The 22,183-nt window shown below is 41.4% G+C and overlaps 1 protein-coding gene across 1 annotated transcript in view; it reads right to left on the reverse strand.

Annotated features, from left to right (window-relative positions):
• LOC112119306 (rab effector MyRIP) overlaps positions 1–22,183 on the reverse strand; it is a 343,018-nt gene that overhangs the window by 14,535 nt on the left and 306,300 nt on the right. Inside the window, exon 11 of the mRNA XM_024217917.2 lies at positions 18,825–19,064. Coding sequence (XP_024073685.2) covers positions 18,825–19,064 — 240 coding nt within the window. The remainder of the gene's footprint in view (positions 1–18,824; positions 19,065–22,183) is intronic.

Genomic DNA, 22,183 nt, shown 5'->3' on the forward strand with positions numbered 1-22,183 from the left:
CATTTTAGGATTTTCTACACTTCTGAGGAAAGTTTTTAATGGCAGCTGTAGTACTGCTCCTTTTAAAATCTGCCCCCAAATCAGTATATCCAAAGAGCAACAAATCCTGGAAACTGGCTTGAAAGTAGTACTGAACGTGTAGGATGTGTGACAGAGTCTGTGAATGTATCTTGAGACTACAGTAGTTGGACAGGAGTAATAGATTCCGTGACTTCCTATTTTTCTCTGAAGGTCCTGGAGAATCTACTCATGCCGTATAACAATGCTGCAATGTTTGATTCCAAAGAAATGATTACATGTAAACAAAAATCTGTGTCCCTTTAAATTAAAATATTTCTGATTATTACATTTGCTAAAAATTTTCAAAAACAATAATTAAATTCAGTCTAAACTTCCTGAAAATGTCCCAGTGAAGGGCATTTACAACTCACCTTTCTCCTGGCCTGCATTTTGAAGAAAATTGATGGTAAGGTTTAATAACTGCCAAACAGAGACATCACAACCAAATTTTAGGGAGTTTAGGATCCCCTGTGAGCTATTAGGCCCATACTGGAAATGCTCCCTGCTTGATCACATTTTTCCTCCATTTTTGGAGCATCTACAGAGCTGATCAAAATGATTCCAGTTTCAAAATTTCAAATGTCCAAAATCGGGGTTGGGAAGGGGTGGGCAAACGCCCAGAAAATTCTTCTGTGAAAATGGGGCATGACTTTTTATTCCTAGTTTTTTAACCTGCTGTTGTGTATGAAAAGGCGTTTCTGGGGCTTTCTCCGGGCAGCTGCAGGAGGTGGGCATCAGGAGGTAGCCCAACAGCTCTGATTGTGAGGCAGCAGGAAACTCTGCAGGGCTCCCTGGAGCTGGTAGGGACTGTAGCTGGGAAGAGTGGAAGGCAACTCTAAATCTCATGTTAATGAGGGTCAAGTCACACATGAGTATCCCTCCTCCACCAAAATATTAATAAGGGAAGAGACACCCCTGAGATCCAGAGATAAACAGACATGGGATTCAGGGTCCCTCACCTCTCTAGAGATCTACCTGCCTGGGATTGCTGATCGTGGATGCTAACAACTCTATCTATCACTCTCTTTAAAACATCTCTGTATGAGAGGGAGTCAAAACAAGAGGGAGCAGGGAGGGCAAAGTCCTATTTTAATTAATGGTGCAGATATCCTATCAATTTTGATGGGACCTCATCTACAAGAAAGAAAAAATAATCATAAAATTACAGCTCACACAATGATACTATTATCACTGAGGGCCATTTACTGTCCTCAACCAGTAGAAGAAACAGTGATGTCAATGGGAGTTCCATTCATGGGCTGTGTAATGACAATATTATTCTCAAGCTAGCAGCACAGTGTATTATGGAAACGTCATTCAAAGTTCCATCGTTAAGGTTGCATTAAAGTTTGCACTTGAAGCAGGGATTCAATCTCTTTTTTTTATATATATATGAAGAGTACAGAGTATCCTCCTTAAAATTACTGTACTTCCCTTTGGACACAGAACAAGTATCCTGATTATTAAGGAAGCTGACAGGAGCAGCAGCTGCTTGGTGAAGGCCTTGATCCTGCAAACATTTGAGCATGTGCTACACTTGAAAACATGTGAGTAGTCCCACTAAAATCAATAGGAGTAGTAATATATGTAAAAGAAAGCACATTCATATGAGTTTTTACAGGACCAAGGCCTGACACTGCTGATCTCATAAAGCTTGATCCAAAGGCCACTGAAGTCAAGGAGTGTCTTTACATTGGCTTCACTGGGTTTGGATCATGCCTTCATCGATTGTAAGCTTTTAGGGGCAGGGATCATATCTTCATATGTGTTTGTAAAGTGCCTAGCAATCTAGACTCAATCCTGATCTGGGGATTTCTAGGCACTAATGTGATAACAGACTATTCACTAACATCATGACAAGAAAGGCTATCGTTTATAACATGACATTTACACATGGCTGAGGATTTTACTAAGGAAGAGAAAGATGTCTGAGCAGTACATGGAATCCTCAAACACAGCATGATCCCTGGACACACTGGGCCAGATCCTCAATGGAGCTACACTGATTTACACCAGCAGAGGATCTGACTGCAATCACCAATGTCTATACTAAGAGTGAATATTTTAGGGGTACCTATGAGATTAGTTTCCTTTGTAAAAAAAAAATATTGAAAAGCTATGGGACACAATAACAATCTCCTAAAATTCATAGACACATACCCAGCCTAGGCATGTTTGTAGGTGGACATTTCAAACTGATAAAATGCTCTCTTGGCGGACATTTGTTATATGCCTCATTCATTGTGCCACTGGAAGAAGGGTCATCATTACCTCCTACAGGTGATTCAAAGACAGCCATCACACCATGATAAAGTCTCTCACATCTGCCTTGTCTCATAGTCAAATAACTAATACGGATGAGCCAGACATGTAGGCAATCTGTATTACAAATCTATAGCGCAGAACAACTAACCACAACCATGATTTGGAAGCAGTAGGCCAGATTCTGATCTCATCTATACTGGTATAAATCTGGAGTAACACCACTGATTTCAACAGAGTTCAATGGAATTACTCTGAAATTTAACATCTGTATTTGAAATCAGAATCTGCTCCATTGAGTTTGAGATAACTTAAGACAATGGGAGCAGGGGGGGAAATTACAGGCCTTGAATATGTTCTTTTGCTGTAATTAATGTCCACATTTACAAAACTGCAACTCTTTATTGTGTTTTTAAATTTATACCAAGGGCACTCAGAGCCCTGGATGGATGTTCATTGGTGAGGAGTTTTAAATCTAATGAAATAACACAATATATATAAAGAAAACAATAGAATCAGCATCTAATTCTTAGGCCATTTTTCATCCTTCTTTCAATTTGCAACAACAGACACAGAAAAGGCTCCCTGTATATTATATACAATTTTTCAATAGGGTAGGCAGCTCTTGCTAAGTTTTAATCATTTTTCTTTCTCCTGTACTGTGCTTTGTTTTGTTCTAAAGGTCTGCTCCAGTTAGATGGTGTCTCAATTTATTCACAAAATGTGTGCTATGGGGTGGGAAATTGTCACATAGTAGAGGCAGGAGCTAGGGACATCGGGGAGCACATGCAGCTATAACAGAAATGCTTTATTAGAAATAACCCAGGAGTGACACTGATAAACAACACTACTTCTGGGTGTAACGTGACTTACGGTATTAACCCTTCAAGTACTTTCCAGCAAATGTCAACTCTGAGCTTCAGACGCACCCTTCCTGAACTTTGACCACTTCTAATACATGTTAATATCAAAAAGAAAATATGGTCTAACTATAATCTTGGACTCAGAGGTGCTGACTTCCCCAGTTCCTGGGGGGTACTCGACCCCTGCTCCGCCCCACTCCACCCCTGCCCCCAACCCCCACCCTGCCTCTTTTTGCCCCTGCGCCACCTCTTCCTGGCCCTGCCCCTCCCCCCCCCAGCGCCTCCTGCACGCCGCTGAACAGCTGATCGTGGCGGGCAGGAGGCACTGGGAGGCAGGGGGAAGAGCTGATGGGGGGCTGCCGGTGGATGCTGAGCACCCACGATTTTTTTTCCTGTGTGTGCTGCAGCCCTGGAGCACCCATGGAGTCGGCACCTATGCTTTAACTAGAGGGCAAAGCAGACGACCTGAACCTCTGAGCCTGCTGAGAGGATTATTCTATGCCAAAGTCATTTGACTCGCTAGTAATACTCTGAAATTCTTTCTTCTCTGGCTCTTCATGTTTTCTTATCCTTGGCTTTAGACTTGGTCTTTTCCTCATTCTTCTCTTTCACTTTCTACTGGTCATTTTAGACTTGGGGCCTTTTTGCTGCTCTTTTTTTAAAACTTGGGATTTGTCCTCTTTCAATCCTTTGGTTTCAGGCTTCTTCTTTTAATTCTTTTTTTCCCCTTCATTTTTGTCTGATTTTGCCTTGCTTTCTCTGTCCTCTAGATCTGTAACGGCTCTTCTCTCATCATCAGGCTTATCACAGAAATCACCAACGGCAGCTCTAAAGCTCTCATTACAACTTTGGTCATTTACCACATGACTCCTGGGTCTGTGGAAAGGAAGCTCCATTTTCCTGACCTCAGTAACCGCAGTTTGTGAACTCTTTAGCAAGCCAGATTTTTAAAACCCCAGAGGGGGATGAAAATTATTGCCTGGAGCTTCCAATTTGTGTCTAGCCAATAAGTTACCTCAGCTTTCATCTGCCACAAAGTTCCATGCTTTTCAGGTTTCAGTCTGTTTGGTTAGCGTCAAAGGTCTCAAGTTTATGTGGCGATCTTTTAAATTTGCTGCTGTTTCCTCTACGGAGCTACCATCATAATCATCAGTAAACTGCTCCTCACTAGGCTATGACAGCAGAGATGATGGGATATCATGGTCAGTCCTGCCTCAAAAAGACATGGTCTGTCTTGCCTTATCTACAGTGAACAATTCTCCAAATTATATCTCCTCCCCTTTTTCTGTCCCCCTCCCCTCTGCCCAATTGTAGATTGCTTTCCATTTACAAGACAGTTTATGTTGGAAGAGGCTTTCACCTTGCTTGCTTTCCTCTCCCTCCCCTAACTAATCAGGACAGTTAGAATGCTATCAAAACATACAATCTTGACCTTTCTTTTTAGAAGTGCTACACTGTGAAATTCTGTAGCACAGCATTGGCTTCCTAGGTGAAAGCTAATAAATAATGGAAACAAACCAGCAGTACCGCCACAAACGTATCATTAGGACAAAAAATTAAGAAAAAATCAAAACAGTGCCATGATCCGGACAGCTGTGAGCCAGCAAGCATGCAAGTCCTCACTTATGTTCCAGGTGAGGAACATAAGTGTACCAGGACAGCTCTGTATCAGGTTTTCTCGTACAGAACTTACATACATTCAGGACATCTCCATGCCAGGTTTCCTTCTCCTGGACTTAAGTACATGACGATTGATGGCTCTTAACGTGCTGTGCATTATTTTCACTAATCTTTTTTCCTCGTTTTCCTTATATTTTGACCCAGCGGCTAGTATTTGTTCACTTCGCTACCATACTGTCACTGTCAGAGGTGAGGGCACAATCTTCAGCCTCCAATACAAACATCTCTCCTTCAACCAGCATCACCGCTGTGATTTGCGATACAACTGAGGAAATTTCACATCAACATTATGCTCAAGAAAGGGACAAAGAAAGAAAGTTTCCATCACTAATGGCCCTGACAGTATTGATCAGATTCTTCATCACTGTTAGCGCAAACATTACCAGCTTCATTCTCAAGTTGCTTTATCACGCTCTCTGCAGTGTGGCTGTTTGATGAATATCTGTCGTCTTAATTTATGGAGAAGGAAAAGTTTTATTTCATAGGATGTGTAACTCCCTTGGGATTTAGAGAGCATGGCCCCTTTAAAACTTTGTCCTGAGGCAGGGGAAGTGGTGTTTTTGCCAGGGGGAAGGGAGTATGGAGAGGGAGAGTTGACAGGATGTGTGTATCTGAAGTTCCAGACAAGAGGGCCTACAGGGAGCAGGCCCTCACATAAGGAAGCAGTCAAGAACTAGCCCAAAGCCGGGGAGGGACAGAGCGGCCAACCAGGGATATCCCAGGACAGGAGCCAGGAAAGAGCACTGGGCCAGGGAGGAATCACCAGAGAAGGACAAAGTGGAGCCAGATCCAGTAACACTGCCACCCAGAGCTATATGGGATTGTGAGTATTGAGGCTTGTGATTTTGCATTGGGAATATGGAGGGAGGTTGTAGCCAGTTGAGTGAAGAGGTTGTCGCTCTGTGTAGGTTTGCACAGAGCGGCAGAAGAGGGCACCGGAGGGGTTTGTTGGGGAAAGTTTACTGGCGCTGAAGATGACCAGAAGCACCCAAGACTCACTGCCAGACTGGAACTCTGCCCAGGAATCCTGAACTCTGGGTCTAGACGCATTGCTCGGCATCTACCCTTGTATTTTGTGGTACCACCGGTCACGTGGGTCCTCGTGTTGGAAGTACCTTGTTTTATTGCTCCCCCATCTTCTTTCCCTGTTCATATTTCCCTTTCCTATAATCATTGTACTGATCTGACGTGTTTACTCCAGGGGGTTTGGAACAGGCCCTTCTGGGGTAAAAGTGAGTTTCCCTGTTGCACTCATGCATGTGCGTCTCCTTGGCTGGAGATGCCAGCACAGTGCACTCCATCTTGGTCATAAGGATGCCATAGTTACATGGGGTCATAGATTCCAAGGCCAGAAGGGACCAGAGTGATCATCCTAGTTAGACTTTATACATAACACAGGCCACAGAACTTCCTCAAAATAATTCCTAGAGCAGATCTTTTGAAAAACATCCAATCTTGATTTTAAAATTGCCAATTAATGATAATCCACCACAATGATTCCAATGGTTAATTACACTTACTGTTACCCTTATTTCCTGTCTGAATTTGTCTACCTTCAAATTCCAGCCACTGGATCGCATTATACTGTTCTCTGATAGACTGAAGAGCCCATTAGCAAATATTTGTTCACTGCATAGATACTTATAAACTCTGATAATCACCCCATAGTCTTCTCTTTGTTAAGTGAAACAGATTGAGCTCCTGGAGTCTATCACTATAAGGCAGGTTTTCTAATCCTTTAATAATTCTAGTGGCTCTTCTCTGAACCCTCTCCAATTTATCAACATCCTTCTTGAATTGTGGGCACCAGAACCGGACACAATATTCCAGCAGTGATCACACTAGTGCCAAATACAGAGATAAAATAACCTCTTTGCTCATACTCAAAATTCCTCTGATTATGCATCCAAAGAACACATTAGACATTTTGGCCACGGAGACACACTGACAGCTCACATTCAGCTGATTATCTACCATGACCCCCAAATCTTTTTCAGAGTCACTGTTTCCCAGGATAGAGTCCCCCATCCTGTAAGTATGGCCTGTATTCTTTGTTCTTAGAGGTATACCTTTACATTTAGCTGTATTAAAACACATTGTTTGCTTGTTCCCAGTTTACCATGCAATCCAGGTTGCTCCTTGTCAGTGACCTGTCCTCCTCATTATTTACCATACCTGTAATTTTTGTGTCATCTGTAAACTTTATCTGTTATGATTCTATGTTTCTTCCAGATCACTGGAAAAATGTTAAACAGCATAGGACCAAGAGCCAATTTCTGGAGGCCCCCACTAGAAACACACTTGCTCAATGATGATTCCATGTTTACAATTACATTTTGAGACCTATCAGTTTATCAGTTTTTAATCCATTTAACAATGTGCCGTGTTAATTTTATATCATTCTAGTTTTTTTAATCAAAATGTTGTGTGGTACCAAGTCAAAGTACATTTCATCAACACTACTGCCTTTATCAACCAAACTTGTAATCTCATCAAAAAAAGATATCAAGTTAGTTTGACAGGATCTATTTTCCATATACCTGAGTCACCTGCTGAGAGCTGTAAGATTCACTCCAGCTTTTACACAAAAATGTGTGGAGCTCATTCCAGAGCCTGACCAGATCCCCAAGAAAGCTCTATCTTCTGCATAGACGAGCTTTGCCTTTGTGGTGGATAGCTCCACTGTGTTTAAGGAACAGAGCTGTTCACCATAGTCTTCATCTGGAGCTTCAGGTGATCTTTTAGGTATCCTGGGCCCAGATCATTTTGTGCCATGAAGAGAAACATAGAAATCTTGAATTTGACTGAATAGTCTATGGGAAGCCAATGTGGAGTGCAGAGCTGTGACGTGCTCACGGTAGTCTGTGCTGTTAAATGGATGCACTGCCACCCAAGTGTGAAAATTCTGGCCTTGTTTTAGCATCAGTAATTTCTTCACCAAGGAAAGCTGAACACTCATTTAGCAGCAGAAGACAATTATCTTTGATAATGTTCTATTCCACTGATATTCTCCAATATACAGTAAAGTTAGAGAAACTTTAGTCTTCCTTTTGAACTGTGCTCATACATCTCTGTATTAGAATTTATTTTTTTGTAATGAAATTAAATCACTTTCCCAATATAAACACTGAAGCTACTACTAATTAGAACTAACACGTTGTTTCTGGAAATCAACTTGCCACAAAATAAGGAGGAAGGTTATTTTCTCCAAATGAAATATTCTGCCCCAAATTATAAATACAAATCTTCTAAAAATCTCATAAAATACAGGGCACACAAGATTCCATAGCTATCTAAAAATGAGCACAAATTTATAAATATTGAATATATGGAATGAAAAGATAAGAAATATCTTCTGTGATTTTTACTAAAGGAAGCCAGAAAAATGGTAGTTCAAATGGATTAACAAAATAAGTGTATAAAACAGGATGAAAAGAAAAGGCTGAGGGGTTCATTTTATTTAATTAAGGATCAAGCTTTCATCCAAACAAATGGGTCTCTGCTTCATGTCTATTTTGTGGAACACAATTAAATTAGTTTGTTTAGCTGTATATTATATGTTGGTGATTTTATAACATCAGCTTTTATTAAAAGAACAGGAGTACTTGTGGCACCTTAGAGACTAACACATATATTTGAGCATAAGCTTTCGTGGGCTACAGCCTACTTCATTGGATGCATGTAGTGGAAAATACAGTAGGAATATATATATACACACACAGAGAACATGAAACAATGGGTGTTACTATACACACTATAAGGAGAGTGATCAGTTAAGGTGAGCTTTTATCAGCAGGAGAGAAAAAAACTGTTTGTAGTGGTAATGAAAATGGCCCATTTCCAGCAATTGACAAGGAGATATGAGGAAATGTAAGGGGGAAATAAGCATGGGGAAATAGTTTTACTTTGTGTAATGGCCCATCCACTCCCAGTCTTTGTTCAAGCCTAATTTAATGGTGTCCAATTTGCAAATTAATTCCAATTCAGTAGTCTCTCGTTGGAGTCTGTTTTTGAAGTTTTTTTGTTGTAATATTGCGACTTTTAGGTCTGTAATCGAGTGGACACTACAAACAGTTTTTTTTTTCTCTCCTGCTGATAAAAGCTCACCTTAACTGATCACTCTCCTTATAGTGTGTATAGTAACACCCATTGTTTCATGTTCTCTGTATATATATACACACCTTCCTACTGTATTTTCCACTACATGCATCCGATGAAGTAGGCTGTAGCCCACGAAAGCTTATGCTCAAATAAATGTGTTAGTCTCTAAGGTGCCACAAGTACTCCTGTTCTTTTTGCGGATACAGACTAACACGGCTGCTACTCAGCAACTTTTATTAAGTATATCACAAAGACCACACAACACTGTAAAGTTAGTACAATTTTTCTATTTGCCAATCTGATTCAGATATGCCAAGATTCAACTAGCACTGATCATGAAACAACCCCACATGATGGAGGGAACAATAAAGGTAAGGCATTAGTAGCAAAAAGTGGGGAAGGTATATTATTACGCTCCCTACATAGTGTCTTGATTGTAAAAAATTAAAATAGCGAGAGCGAGACCTTTAAGTGTGGTTGTAGTCAGAAACTTCTGTAATTCAGCTCATCTAAATCTTCATCTTTTTATTTATTTTTTCTGATTTTTAAAAAAAGATTTTCGTTATGGTAAAAACCACTAATAAACGACTTTATGACAGTAGCAACTTTTTTACTCTACAGTAGATCTTCAGAATTACAAACACCAGAGTTACGAACTGACTGGTCAATCACACACCTCATTTGGGACCAGAAGTATGCAATCTGGCATAAACAACTAAAAAAATTAAGGGAAAGTTTAAAAAAAGATTTGATAAAGTAAGGAAACTGTTTCTGTACTTGTTTCATTTAAATTAAGATGATTAAAATAGCACTTTTCTTCTGCATAGTAAAGTTTCAAAGCTGTATTAAGTAAATGTTCAGTTGTAAATTTTTGAAGGAACAATAACGTTTTGTTCAGAGTTTCAAACATTTCAGAGTTACGAACAACCTCCATTCCCGAGATGTTCATAACTCTGAGGTTCTACTGTACATATCTGCCCTCTGCTTCTTCTTACTTTACTGATAAAACAAGTTCTTCCTCCTGATACAGCTAAGAAAGAGCAAGATGACTACTCTTCTGTTTCATGGAGCATCAACAAATTGTCTGCTAAGTTCTGATTGCATAATCTTTTCTTTCCTACCAGTGATGAGGCATGAGCCAGACAAACAAGCTTGATTTTTCAGATCTATATTTTTTCAAAGCTGATAGTCAGAAAAATTATCTTGACTTGTAAAGAGAACAAATTTGCTCTGGAAATATGGAAACCCTCAATATCATTTTTAGATCCCTTTTACTGAATAAGAAAACATGGACAAAATAAAGCACTCTCACCTGCTGTAGTACTGAGGATAAAACCTGCAGTTTTAAATGGAGATCAAAAGCCTTTTGTTTTTCCTAGGTAGTTGGTCAGCAATTAAATAGAAAGGCAGAAAAGATATGTTAATTCCTAAACAGGTTAAGACAACTTGCTTGCAGAGAACTATGGAATTAAGGTAAGGGATAAGATGCAAATGAATATAAAATACAATAAACCATTATATTTTACATGTGTAACTAAAATATATGAAATAAAGCACTGTCTATTTCTTTTTATCTGCAAGATTCAGGGTAGCATAGCTCATTAAAGACGGCTATATTGCAAAATGTCTGGATTCTCAGGATACATTTTTGATAATATGACATAAACCTGAAATGATGATTTGTATCATCACTAAAGAAAGTGGCGCCAGACAGATGAGTTCTGTAGTGAAGTTGAGAAACAAGAAACTTGCATTCATAGCTTTTGGACCCACATGACAACTCTCTGAAAACAGATTTCTGTGCTTCTTTTGGCAACAATCAACTATGCAATAAATATTGCGTGTGAGTCCAGGGTCAACAATGCTAATATCTCACTTCCTTATATCATTGTCAAGTTCTATCAGATGCTGATGAAATAAATTCAAGATGCAAAGACTTTTTTTTTTTTTTTTTTTTTAGTAAGTCAAAGTCTCCTGGAGTTTCTTATGTGTAGCCAGTGCTGGTATCTTAATAAAAGGACTTCTAAAGTTCCTTCTGAAGAAGGTGAACCTTTTGTATTGAGAAATCTATAAAGATTCATGTTACTAACGTGCTGTAGGGGATTACTTCGGACTACATTTTCAGAAGTGACCATGGATTTTGGGTATCCAATTTGACATGACTTGGATCCGACTCCAAATGAAGTCAGTGCTCAGCACCTCAACAAAAAGTGTCTCAGTTTGGGCATTCAAAATTGGGGGAACCCAATATCAATATTCGCTTTTGAATTTTTTTTCTTTTAAGTGTTCACCCTGGCATCCTTAGCCAAAATATTTCACCCCACACTGTTGTTCAGTATGGAGTGCGTGAATTGGTTGTCATTCTCCACCCCCGAGATGGCTCCATATCTATGATGCTGTGTGCATACAATTTGTGAAGTGCTTTAGGATAAAATAAGATTGTCTTAATTATAATAATATGAATCATGATGTACCAAAATCAAGAATTATTCTGTGTGTATCACACACAAGTGTAAAGTATTTAATAAGAAAAACATCTCTCAGGGCTTGTCTACACAGGGACATTTACTGGCATAATTATACCCATATAATTATATTGCTATTGTAATACTGATATAACTCCCCATGCCAATGCTCTTATTCTGGAATATATGCTGGTGAATTTCCCCATGTAGACAAGCCCTCAGTTTTAGGTAGAGCAGCTGTCATTCAGATATTTATAAAGCGCATGGATATCGGCACTTAGCGTGCATTTTTCTATTAATTCTTTTGTAAATGGATTAAGCTAATTTGGAATAAAGTACTCCTTCTCTGGAATAAGAGTGTCCACACACACAGTTAATCAGGAATAGATAATCCACTTTAAATTCAGGCTAGATCTACACTACCCGCCTGAATCGGCGGGTAGAAATCGACCTCTCGGGGATCGATTTATCGCGTCCCGTCAGGACGCGACAATCGATCCCCGAATCGACGCTCTTACTCCACCAGTGAAGGTGGGAGTAAGAGCCGTCGACGGGAAACCGCGGAGGTCGATTTTGCCACCGTCCCTACAGCGGGGTAAGTCGGCTGCGATACGTCGAATTCAGCTACGCTATTCGCGTAGCTGAATTTGCGTATCTTAAATCGACCCCTCCCCTGTAGTGAAGACGTAGCCTCACATCCTATCTTATTCCAGGTTAACTTTCATGTGTAGATAAGTCTTGAGTCTTACTAGGGTATCTTAATGTTTTCTTTAAAAGAGACTGTAGCTACCAGGTTATTCCCATTCATGAGTATAAAGGCTGTCCTTTGCCATAGCTGGACCCTGGAAACAGCAGCTCCTCTTCAGACAAAGTCCAGACTGGGAATGAGGCCTTAGACTGTAATCCAAACATTGAAGCAGAAGTAGGGAAAATTAAACTGGCTGCAAGAGTGAAATTAGTTAGTCTATTTTTATGGCCTAAGCAAAAAGAAATAGAAGAAGTAAACAAAAATAGACAGACAAATAATGTAAATTTTTAAAATTCTTTTGGTTTTAATGATATAATAATGACCTGTAAACAGGCCAAGAAAGTTTGTTTTTTATAATATATGACATGCCTCTGTAAAATCTAGCTCTTCTGATCAGTGAGGCAGAGTGCAGAGCAAATCTCAGGGCTAGTGTTGAGGAAATTGTTGTCCAGGGCATATGATAAACTTGGAACATTACTACTCATGAATATACCAAATAAGAGAGCTAAAATATGCATCTTATCACAAATGTTACTCCCAGCATCGTATCATTAAGACTTCCACAAAATGGTTTCAATATTTTGTTTGTTTGTTTGGTATTGAAATATTTTGCTAAGTTTTTAGAGGAAAAGAAGGAAAGAAGTAAGATATAAAGAGTAAATCCAGGTTAATTTCCAGACAATCTAATTAGAAAGAGAAACGTATATTGCATAACGCATAAGTTATTAAAACAGAACTTATGCAATGGGCTCTAAGAATGTCCGTGTATGAGAATAAATCTTCAGGAATACCGCATATATCAAGTAAAATGTTCAAGGCCAACATTTTCAAACTTATGTCCTAAAGTTAGGCTCTAAACCCATATTCAGACATCCAAATGTAAATGACCTGATTTCAGAAGTGCTGAGCACTCACCAAGATCCACTGAAGCCAATACCAACATTTCAGTAGCTTGAAGACTCAGTGTTGCCAGTTCTCACAACTATACTGCCAGTCTCTTGATATAATGTGTTTTTCTTAAAGCATCAGCTCATGAAATCATGGGATTATGCGAGATTCCCAACTTCTGATTTTAAAAAAAAAGTGTTTACCTCTCATGGTTGCAGAAAAAAGCTTGAAAATATGAACCCAAAAGGCTCAAAAATCAGAAAGCAAATAAACAGAATCCCAATATTTATTATTTTTAATAATACTGTGATCTTAAGCCAATCTCATGATTTTTTGGAGCCTGAATGTTTAGGTTTGGCAATATTGAGGATGTCATTAGCATATACAGCTATCCCCCTCCTGCCTTAGTCTTTCATAAATTAAGTATCTCACATACAGCCCAATTTTCAAGTAAGGATGCTTAAAATAGGGTGCCCAATTCTACATTCAGGAGCTGCAACCAGCCATCAGTCACTCAATCACCTGCTTTAGACACGTAGAGTAGGCGCCACTTTCAGTACCTGAATATGAAATTGGGCACCCAATTTTGACATCTGGAATCTCAGGTTAAGATTTTCAAAACTAGGTAATGAATTCGGGTGCTCAGCTTCAGACACCTTAAAAAGAGCTTGTTTTTCAGACAGGGCTGAACATTCACCCTCTGAAAATCAGGCCCCTTTAAGGTGTCTCAAGTTGGAACACCTAAAATTTGAGGCACCAAAATTTCTGTTTTTTGTGTTTATTCCCATTGGGGATCTTCATCTACTAAGGTCAGGGCTGGTGCAACCACTTAGGCAAACTAGGCGGATGCCTAGAGCGCCTAGTGGTTGAGGGCGCCTAAAAGCCCGCTCAGGCGAGGAGGTGGAGTGGAGGTGAGCTGGGGCGGGGGGAGGGAGGGGGACGCGGGGAGAGCCGCCCGCAGTAACAGGGGGGGCGCACAGGGGAACCGCACCTCGCCCCAGATCACCTCCACTCTACCTCCTCTGCTGAGCACACAGCCCCCGCTCTAAGTCTCCTCCAATCGGCGCCGCAAGCCTGGGCAGGGAGGAGAATTAGAGCAGCGCCAGCGTGCTCAGCAGAGGAGAGCTGGGGCGGGCTCCTCGGGCGGGGTTAGCTGCCGCGGGGGGGGGACGGGGTTAGCTTCTGTGGGGGGATCTCCCCGGGTGGGGTTAGCTGCAGTGGAGGGGGGTGGGGTTAGCTTCCGAGGGGGGGAAGGGGCTCCCCGGGCAGGGTTAGCTACCGTGGAGGGGGGCGGTGTTAGCTTCCACGGCGGGGGTGTGTCCCCGGGCCGGGTTAGCTGCCGTGGAGGGGAGGCTTGCAAGGGGGGGTAGCTGTTGTGAGGGGGGGGCTCCCTGGGTGAGGGGGGCGGTTAGCTGCCGTGGCGGGTGGGGTTAGCTGCCATGGGGGGGGGCTCCTCGGGTGGGAGGGGGCGGGTGGGCGTGGTTAGCTGCCACGGGGGGGGGGGGGGTGGGTGGGCGGGGGGGGGGGGGGGAGGGGGAAAGGTGGAAGTTTCGCCTAGGGCGCGAAACTTCCTTGCACCGGCCCTGACTAAAGTATCAGTTATATAATTTATCTATCACATATGCTATATGAATTTAGATTACTTTTCATCTTTGGGTTGCTGAGGCCCTGAATTTGTATCTGATCTTCTCAGTTTCGGTATTTCATTGCAACAAGTAGATAGCCAGTTGAAAGAGAGATTAAACAACATCTATGAAATACTCGCCAAGAATAGGAATGAAGTCAGCTCACATTTTTCTATATAGTGAGGCTTCAGCAAGTTCCGCTATAAATTCCTCTGAGGCCATGACTGTGAATAGTGTTGGAAAGTCTTGACTTCTTTATTACAGACAAACAAACATATACAACAGGCTTGGATGACTAACTCTGGAGGACCTTACTTTCTTTTAAAAACACTTAGCCAGGGATGCTGGACATTCACTTTTTATACATTTTTAAAGTTTCTTTCTTCCTGATAAGATAATATTACAGAAAAGCATAAAATTCTTTGGAGTTTTTTTAAACAATTTAATTTAAAATGCTAAAATAAAAATAATGAATAATCCAGTATCTATTCGGGGTTAAAGTTAGAGGGAAAACTCAGGCATTCCTGTGGCTTTAGAGGTCTATAAACTTATTCACAGAAGAAAAGTACACCCCCAAAACTACAGAGGTAAGGTCTCGATCACAAATAGCAAAGACTAATTTCAAGGTTCTCATTGTCACAAAATTGCTTTTTGCAATGTAACTATGTTAACTACAGCCAATTTTAAAAAAAAGCTTAGACTACAAATCATTAGTTCCCCTTCCTCACTATATGATGCCCACGTTGCTAAAACAACTTCAGTTCCTTCTCAAAATCCATAAAGTAAAGGGCTGTGAATCACAGAACACACAGTTCCTAATAAATGAAAGATATAGGTGGAATCGTCACTCGTTTTGAACTGTCAGACCCTGAGCAGGAAGGAGCTGGGTGATTTTCATGGGAAACAGAAGCCTCAGGTGTGGGGCTAACACTGCATCATTTGAGTGGCATTACAAACTTATCCTAGACTATCAGCATTTTTTGTCACTTGACTTTTGCTGTAAGGTACTGTAGCTTAAGTATGTTGCTCACACACTGTAACCCAGGGACCTCTTGATGCCAACTGGCACCAGGCATAAGGAGTACATAGGGCTTTACAGAGATCTCTACGTCAGCTATCCATGCAACAGTTTGCCAAAGAGTGGCATGGAATCTAGTGAGAGCCAGTACCTTACTGATCATCATAATCATTGCAATGGATGGATAGATGGATATTTAAGGAATTAGATATCTATACTGAGAACTATGTCCTTAAAGTTTGTAAGGTAAGACAGGTCACCAGAAGGTAACACCCCAGTTCAGGCTGGTCATTGTGCTTCTCCCTGGCTGGTCATTGTGTAATCTGTCTCTCCAAATTTAAGTCCATTGCATTACTGAGCCAAAATGAAGAAATTGTGAATTCACATAAGAAAAGATTTGCAGGAATAAACATAAACAGCAGGGCAGGAGTGTCATTTTCCCAGTAAAGACAATGGATTTTTGTGGTATAACTAGATGTACTGAGGTACACTGGGGATCTATGTTTCACTGAGGAGACAAAGATCAGTGGGTAGTAATCGATCTATCGGGGATCGATTTATCGTGTCTCGTCTAGACGCGATAAATCGATCTCCGAATTGACGCCCGTACTCCACCTCAGCAGGAGGAATAAGCGGAGTCGACGGGGAAGCTGCGGCGGTCGACTTGCCGCCATGAGGACGGCCAGGTAAGTCGAACTAAGATACTTCGACTTCAGCTACGCGAATAGCGTAGCTGAAGTTGCGTACCTTCGATCGATTCCTCCTCCCCCCAGTGTAGACCAGCCCAAACTGTCAGTGCGTTCTGTATTATGAAAGGAGGATCACAGCCACCCTGGCTGGAAATCGCTGCAAAGAGGTTGGGTGACCTAAATTTCATTGTACAAGACAGTATCTTATTAAGTAAGTCTAAGCTCTAGAAGACGTTATGATTTTATTTTACATGTAACCATTTGTTTCCAATACTTTGACTTGCTATTTCTACTGCTCAAATCTCTATACTTCTTTAAATAAACTTTTACTTGTTTTCAAGTACATAAATCCTGTGTGTTAAATGGAACAGTGATCTGAAGGGAAACTGGTAAGATGATGTATACTTCTTCTTTGGGAGCAGCAGATCTGTGAATTCTGTGTCTAGTGGATCAGGAGCTGGTTACTTTAGAGGGATTGTTCAGAGGGCTCAAAGACTGGAGTGTGCCTATCACTAATCTGGAGTAGAGAGAGAGAGAGCAGGGGAGTGTTTTTGTTGCCCGTGGTGTAGAGCTGAAGAATGAAATTGTTTCTTTTGGTTATTACTGTTTTAACATTGTAACTCCTGTTTACTGTTTGCCTTTCAACATTGTAAATTGTTCATTACCCTTGTTTTAATAAGGCTCCATATTGTAACTCAAACTCCATTTTGAAATGCTCACTCCATTTTGTAAAACCCTGCTGTAACCTTCATTTTGCAAAAGCCTGCTGTAACCTTATTAGTTTAGTTTAGATATGTGAATGAGGTATGCATGAATAATGGAATCAACCTCCAGCCCCAGCCTGTCCTGATAAAGTTAAGTGCAAACACCAATGGCTGAAGATGCAGACAACGGCCCTGACAAAGTAAGAAGAGTCCACCCTAAAAGAAAAGAACAAAGGTACAATTAAAGCAAGATCAAAGTCAGGTCCGAGGCTGAAAGTCACATCTGCAATTGACGGGTGATCAATCACTCCGAACCCAGAGACAGCATGACACAGCAAGACCTATAGACTCTTAATTCAAACTAAAAGCCTATTTAAAAGATGGGTGAGATGGAAGACTTTGGGTAACGTTCTGCTGCCAACACTGAAGGGCATCGGTGCATGCCCGACAGAGACTCAGCTCTTCCTTGTGCCCGGCTTTCCTGGCCAGTTAGCTGCCACGAGCTACGAACCCAAGCTGCGAAATTAAGCCACGGACTCAAGCTACGTTCAGGACTGGTAACTATCCAGCAGCTGCAGAACATCTGGTGCGTGTGTGTGTGTAGGTATTAGCTATTGGTTATAGATCAAATTGTTGTTATAATAAATGTGACATCTTGCCTTGTCCCCCGAAACGATCCTGTGTAGTTTTATCTGCATAACAGTGGCTGGTGGGGTTGGAGAGCTGACCTCCAGCAAGAACCGACAAGGCTTCCTCACACTGAGGGCAAGTGGTAGTGAGGTGCCTCACTAATCCGGGAAGTGTCACTCTCATACAATCATCTTGGTCATCAGCTAAACCACACACACATTTCATGAGGAACTCAGGCTTCAGGAGCCCAGCGTATACATTTGAAAAGCTGGATTTAATCAATATAGAGGGAAGTACATTAAAAGGTGAAGAGAGCACTGGTGTATTCAGGTGCATGGGTATAATACCACATGAAAAGACATTCAAATAAAGACAGACAAAAAAGCAGGTGGTAAATACCCTTCTAGGTTCTGGATTTCGGCACACTTCATACAAACAATGGATCAAACACATTCTGTCAGGAGAGACTCTGCATTTCAGAATCTGTATAACATTTTGATATATATGGGATCTTATTATCAGATAGAAAACAGAATCAGTAGACATGACAACAGGTCTGGAAAGCATTAGAGAGACACACAAACTACCCAGATAGAGAGGCAACAGGAGACTCTAATGCATCAGCGTCAATTAAATGATACTGCGTAAAGGAGAGCAGGTAAAGGCTGAAAAGGTTTTCATTGACCACTTAATGAGCAGAGGTGAAAAAATAGATGCCGATATGTGTTTAGGTAAAAGCGAAGGGTTAGATCCTCTGCTGGGGTACATCGGTGTAATTGCATTAAAGTCAATGGAACTACACTGATTTACATGAACTGAGAATCGGACCAAACATAAATTAATTGCATTTGGCCTGATCTTGCAGGCTTTCCATAAGCAAAACTCTCATTCATGGAAATGGGAGCTTTGACTGCACAAGGATTGTAGGACTGGGTTTCACTTTTATCAAGTGACTGCGTTTAAACTCTTTGCCGTTCCCAGTGAACATTATATACTCTATCCCTTGTTCCACTATAAACAGGGTAACTTTCCAACCTCCTCTTTAAGGATTCTAGTTTCTAAGCTATTATCCCTCTTCTCCTTTCACTTACCTTCTTCAACTCTTCCTGAATGTTTTTGCCATTTTCTTCTGAGGACAAACTTTCCTTCTGGGTCTCCGATTCTGTTCTAGGCTCTGACTCCTGCTCTTCACCAGAAGAGGTTTCCTTGTCACTCATTTTAGCAGCTAGTTCAAATAACTCGGATTTAAGCTTTTCCTCAACAAGGTCTGTCTTGATTTTATGGTGTTGATCCTCACTGCTTATATCAGCTTCTGATAAATCCTCAGAAACCTACGATGAAAATCAAAATAGCAAAAAATTCAAATAAAGTGCAAGAAAAGAAAATCAACAGGGTTTCTACAAAGGCTACATTTAAGTTCACAATACATACAAATACACTTTACTCTGCAGGAAATCTAGAAAAATACCACAGTAGGAATCTCTAGGCAGATAGATTTTTACTTCTGTGTAGACTATGCCCAGCATATTTACTTTCAGAAGACAATAATATTTCTCTTTTCTGCTCTTTTCCATATTACATGAAATAAAGCATCAGGTCCATAAATAATTAGCTCCCTCTGTGCAAATAATAAAACACTCTCATATTATAGCACTCTTCACCAAAACACTGTACAAAGGAAACCCTACATCATCATCCTCAGAGTCATTTTACAGATGAGGAAACTAAGACAGAGAGGTGAAGTGGCTTGCACAAGGTCACATGTTCAGTGGCTGACTTCAAGTCCTGTCTCCTAGCCAGGTCCTCTGACTCCCAGCCTGGTGTACTACCCATGGGTCTACACTGCTTCCTTAAGAATTACTGGAAACAAGTTCAACCTTTAGATGCACAATGTTTTCTTAGCATTTGATGCTGAAAGGTGCAGAGCACTCATAGTTCCAGTTAGCTACAATGGCAGTCTTGGTGCTTAGCACCTGTTAGGATAAGGCCTTCAGTCTGGAGACAAAATGGAAAAAGGAGAAATCCTCTTATGTAGTTATAAGTACTTTTGCTAGGATGTCTGCCCCACATTTTACAAAATGGAGACACTTCTGAGCACTGAAAGCTATCATTAAAAAATGGAACTTTTCATCTCTTCCAGTAGGGATAAGAAGAAATATCAGATCACAATTCCCCAGTACTAAGGATCCATCTACACTTCGAGCTCGGGTGTGATTCCCAATGTGAGGAGACATTCTTGTGCTAGCTGTCATCCAGCTAGTGCACTAAAAATAGTGGTGAATGGGCTAGCTGCCTCAAGTATGTACCCGTCCAACATACTCCAGTTGCTAGCCCCTCCTATGGTTTGTGATGCCATGAGTACGTTCTATTTTTAGCGCAATAGTTCTATCAGAGCTAGCCCAAGTATGTCTTCTTGAGCTGGGAATCACACCCCTAGCTCAAAGTGTAGATGTAGTCTAAGTGTCAGGAATTCTTTGAAAAAGAACACAGTCATGATCTAAATGTCTGGGGAGAGAGGATACAAAGAATGCAGATTCTAATCCACAAACAGCCACTGCACAGCACTTGGCCTAAATAGATGATTGATGGCAACTCTAAGAGAGGAAATAATATGGATTATGACACTAAGAAAAACAAGCTAGGCAATCTTATTTACCTGGTGCTCTCCCACTGACAGGACTGGAGAATGCCAGGGAGATTAACAATCTGGATTCTTCGCTTCCAAGAAACAGAACAGTAGATTTGTTTTGTGAGGCTAGTTTGTTTGCATTCCCAAATGCAGTATTCCCTGGATGTATCTACCGCTTGGAAATCTAAAAACTATGGTAATTTTGACATTTCCCTCATAACTTGACCAGTTATGCTTTGTCACTCATGATGGAAATCTTACCTTTCTGTGGAGCCCTTTCACAATTTTGTATCTGCCATTATTTGTGAGCACAAATGAGATCATGCAGCTCTCTAACTAATAATGCAAATCAGGTAGCTGGACATTTAAATGTTATAATTTGCACCCACAAATCTGGAGGTTGTTTCTGAAAATTAGGATCACTGTTGCTGCAAAAATGGCTGCCACAATGGAAGGGGACTCCATCTGGATTTAATGGATTTACTGGATTAATGGATTAATTTTTCCACCAAAGCACCAGTTTTTGCACAGTGAATAGTTTTCTCATCACTTGAGCTTCCAAATTGTTCTGAACAAGATGGGGTTGCACCTGAAGAACAGAGTCTCAAATGGAAATGTTTCCACTCTATTTTTACAATGTTACAATAGAACTTTCAGTATGTTTAAAAGACTGATCTCCTTCCAACCCTTTAATTCAAATGCCTTCTCCTCTCCCTGCTCCGAAGACTTACCCAGCACTTGCTCTAACGGCACCTCTTAGGAAAATGTCAACAGGAATGGTGAAAGATACAGAAATTGTGCAGAAATATTTTGCATGTCTGTCAATAGATTTGCAATGGAAGGCATGGACTCATATTGTCTCGACTATCAGAGTTTGTTGCTGAATCCCTGAATTTGAAGCTCGGAATAGTGACAGATATAATTAATTTGGGGCTAGGCAGTGTGGTGAATCATTGCACTAATATTTCAGATACGCAGATCTGTTTTCAAACACTGGTTAAGAGCTCAAGTGAGACATCGGTGGTCTCCATGTACAGTAATAGAGACTGGACAATTTTGTATTCAAAGCCATCACATGATTCTCCACAATCTAATCAAGAAAGGCCAAGGCTGAAATTTCAGAAGGTATTGCCTGTTAGGACTGAGGTACAGTAGCAAAGCAGGTCTGAGGGAAGAATCTTAGACGTAAGACTTAACTTAAGACTGCGAGTCTTTCATTGAGGTCACAGAAGTCACGTATTCTGTGCGTTTCCGGGACCGCCATGACTTCTGCAGCGGATGGTGCAGGTGACCCGAGGGCTGCCCGAGTAGCTGGGGTGCCCCCAGAGCCAGCTGCACTGGCTGCTGCTTGGGAGGACCCAGGCAGCTGGTCCCGGTCGCTGCCCCGGAGTAGTGGCGGGGCCCCGGACTGTCCCCCGCCCCCAAGCAGCAGCGACGGGGGCCTGGGTCACCCCCCCCCAACAGCAGCACCCTGGGCCGTCCCCCACCCCGAGCAGCAGCGGCGCTGGGGCTCCAGGCTGCCCTCCCTCGAAGCAGCAGTGCTGGCGCACCGGGGCACCACCCCCCAGCAGCAGTGGTGGCGTGCCGGAGTCTCCCCACCCCCAGTGCAGCAGCATCGTCTGCTGGAGCGCACCCTCCCCAACACCTGCAGCACCCTGGAGCCCCCCAGAGCACCTAAGATTTAGTCAGGGGTATTTATAGGACAAATCATGGACAGGTCACGGGCGTGAATTTTTGTTTATTGTCCGTGACCTGTCCATGACTTTTACTAAAAATATCTGTGACTAAATCGTAGCCTTATTTATACTATCCCGGCACAAG

Source organism: Terrapene carolina, unplaced genomic scaffold (genome assembly GCF_002925995.2).
Source record: "Terrapene carolina triunguis isolate 2854851 unplaced genomic scaffold, T_m_triunguis-2.0 Scaffold34021, whole genome shotgun sequence".
NCBI classification, from domain to species: Eukaryota; Metazoa; Chordata; order Testudines; family Emydidae; genus Terrapene; species Terrapene triunguis.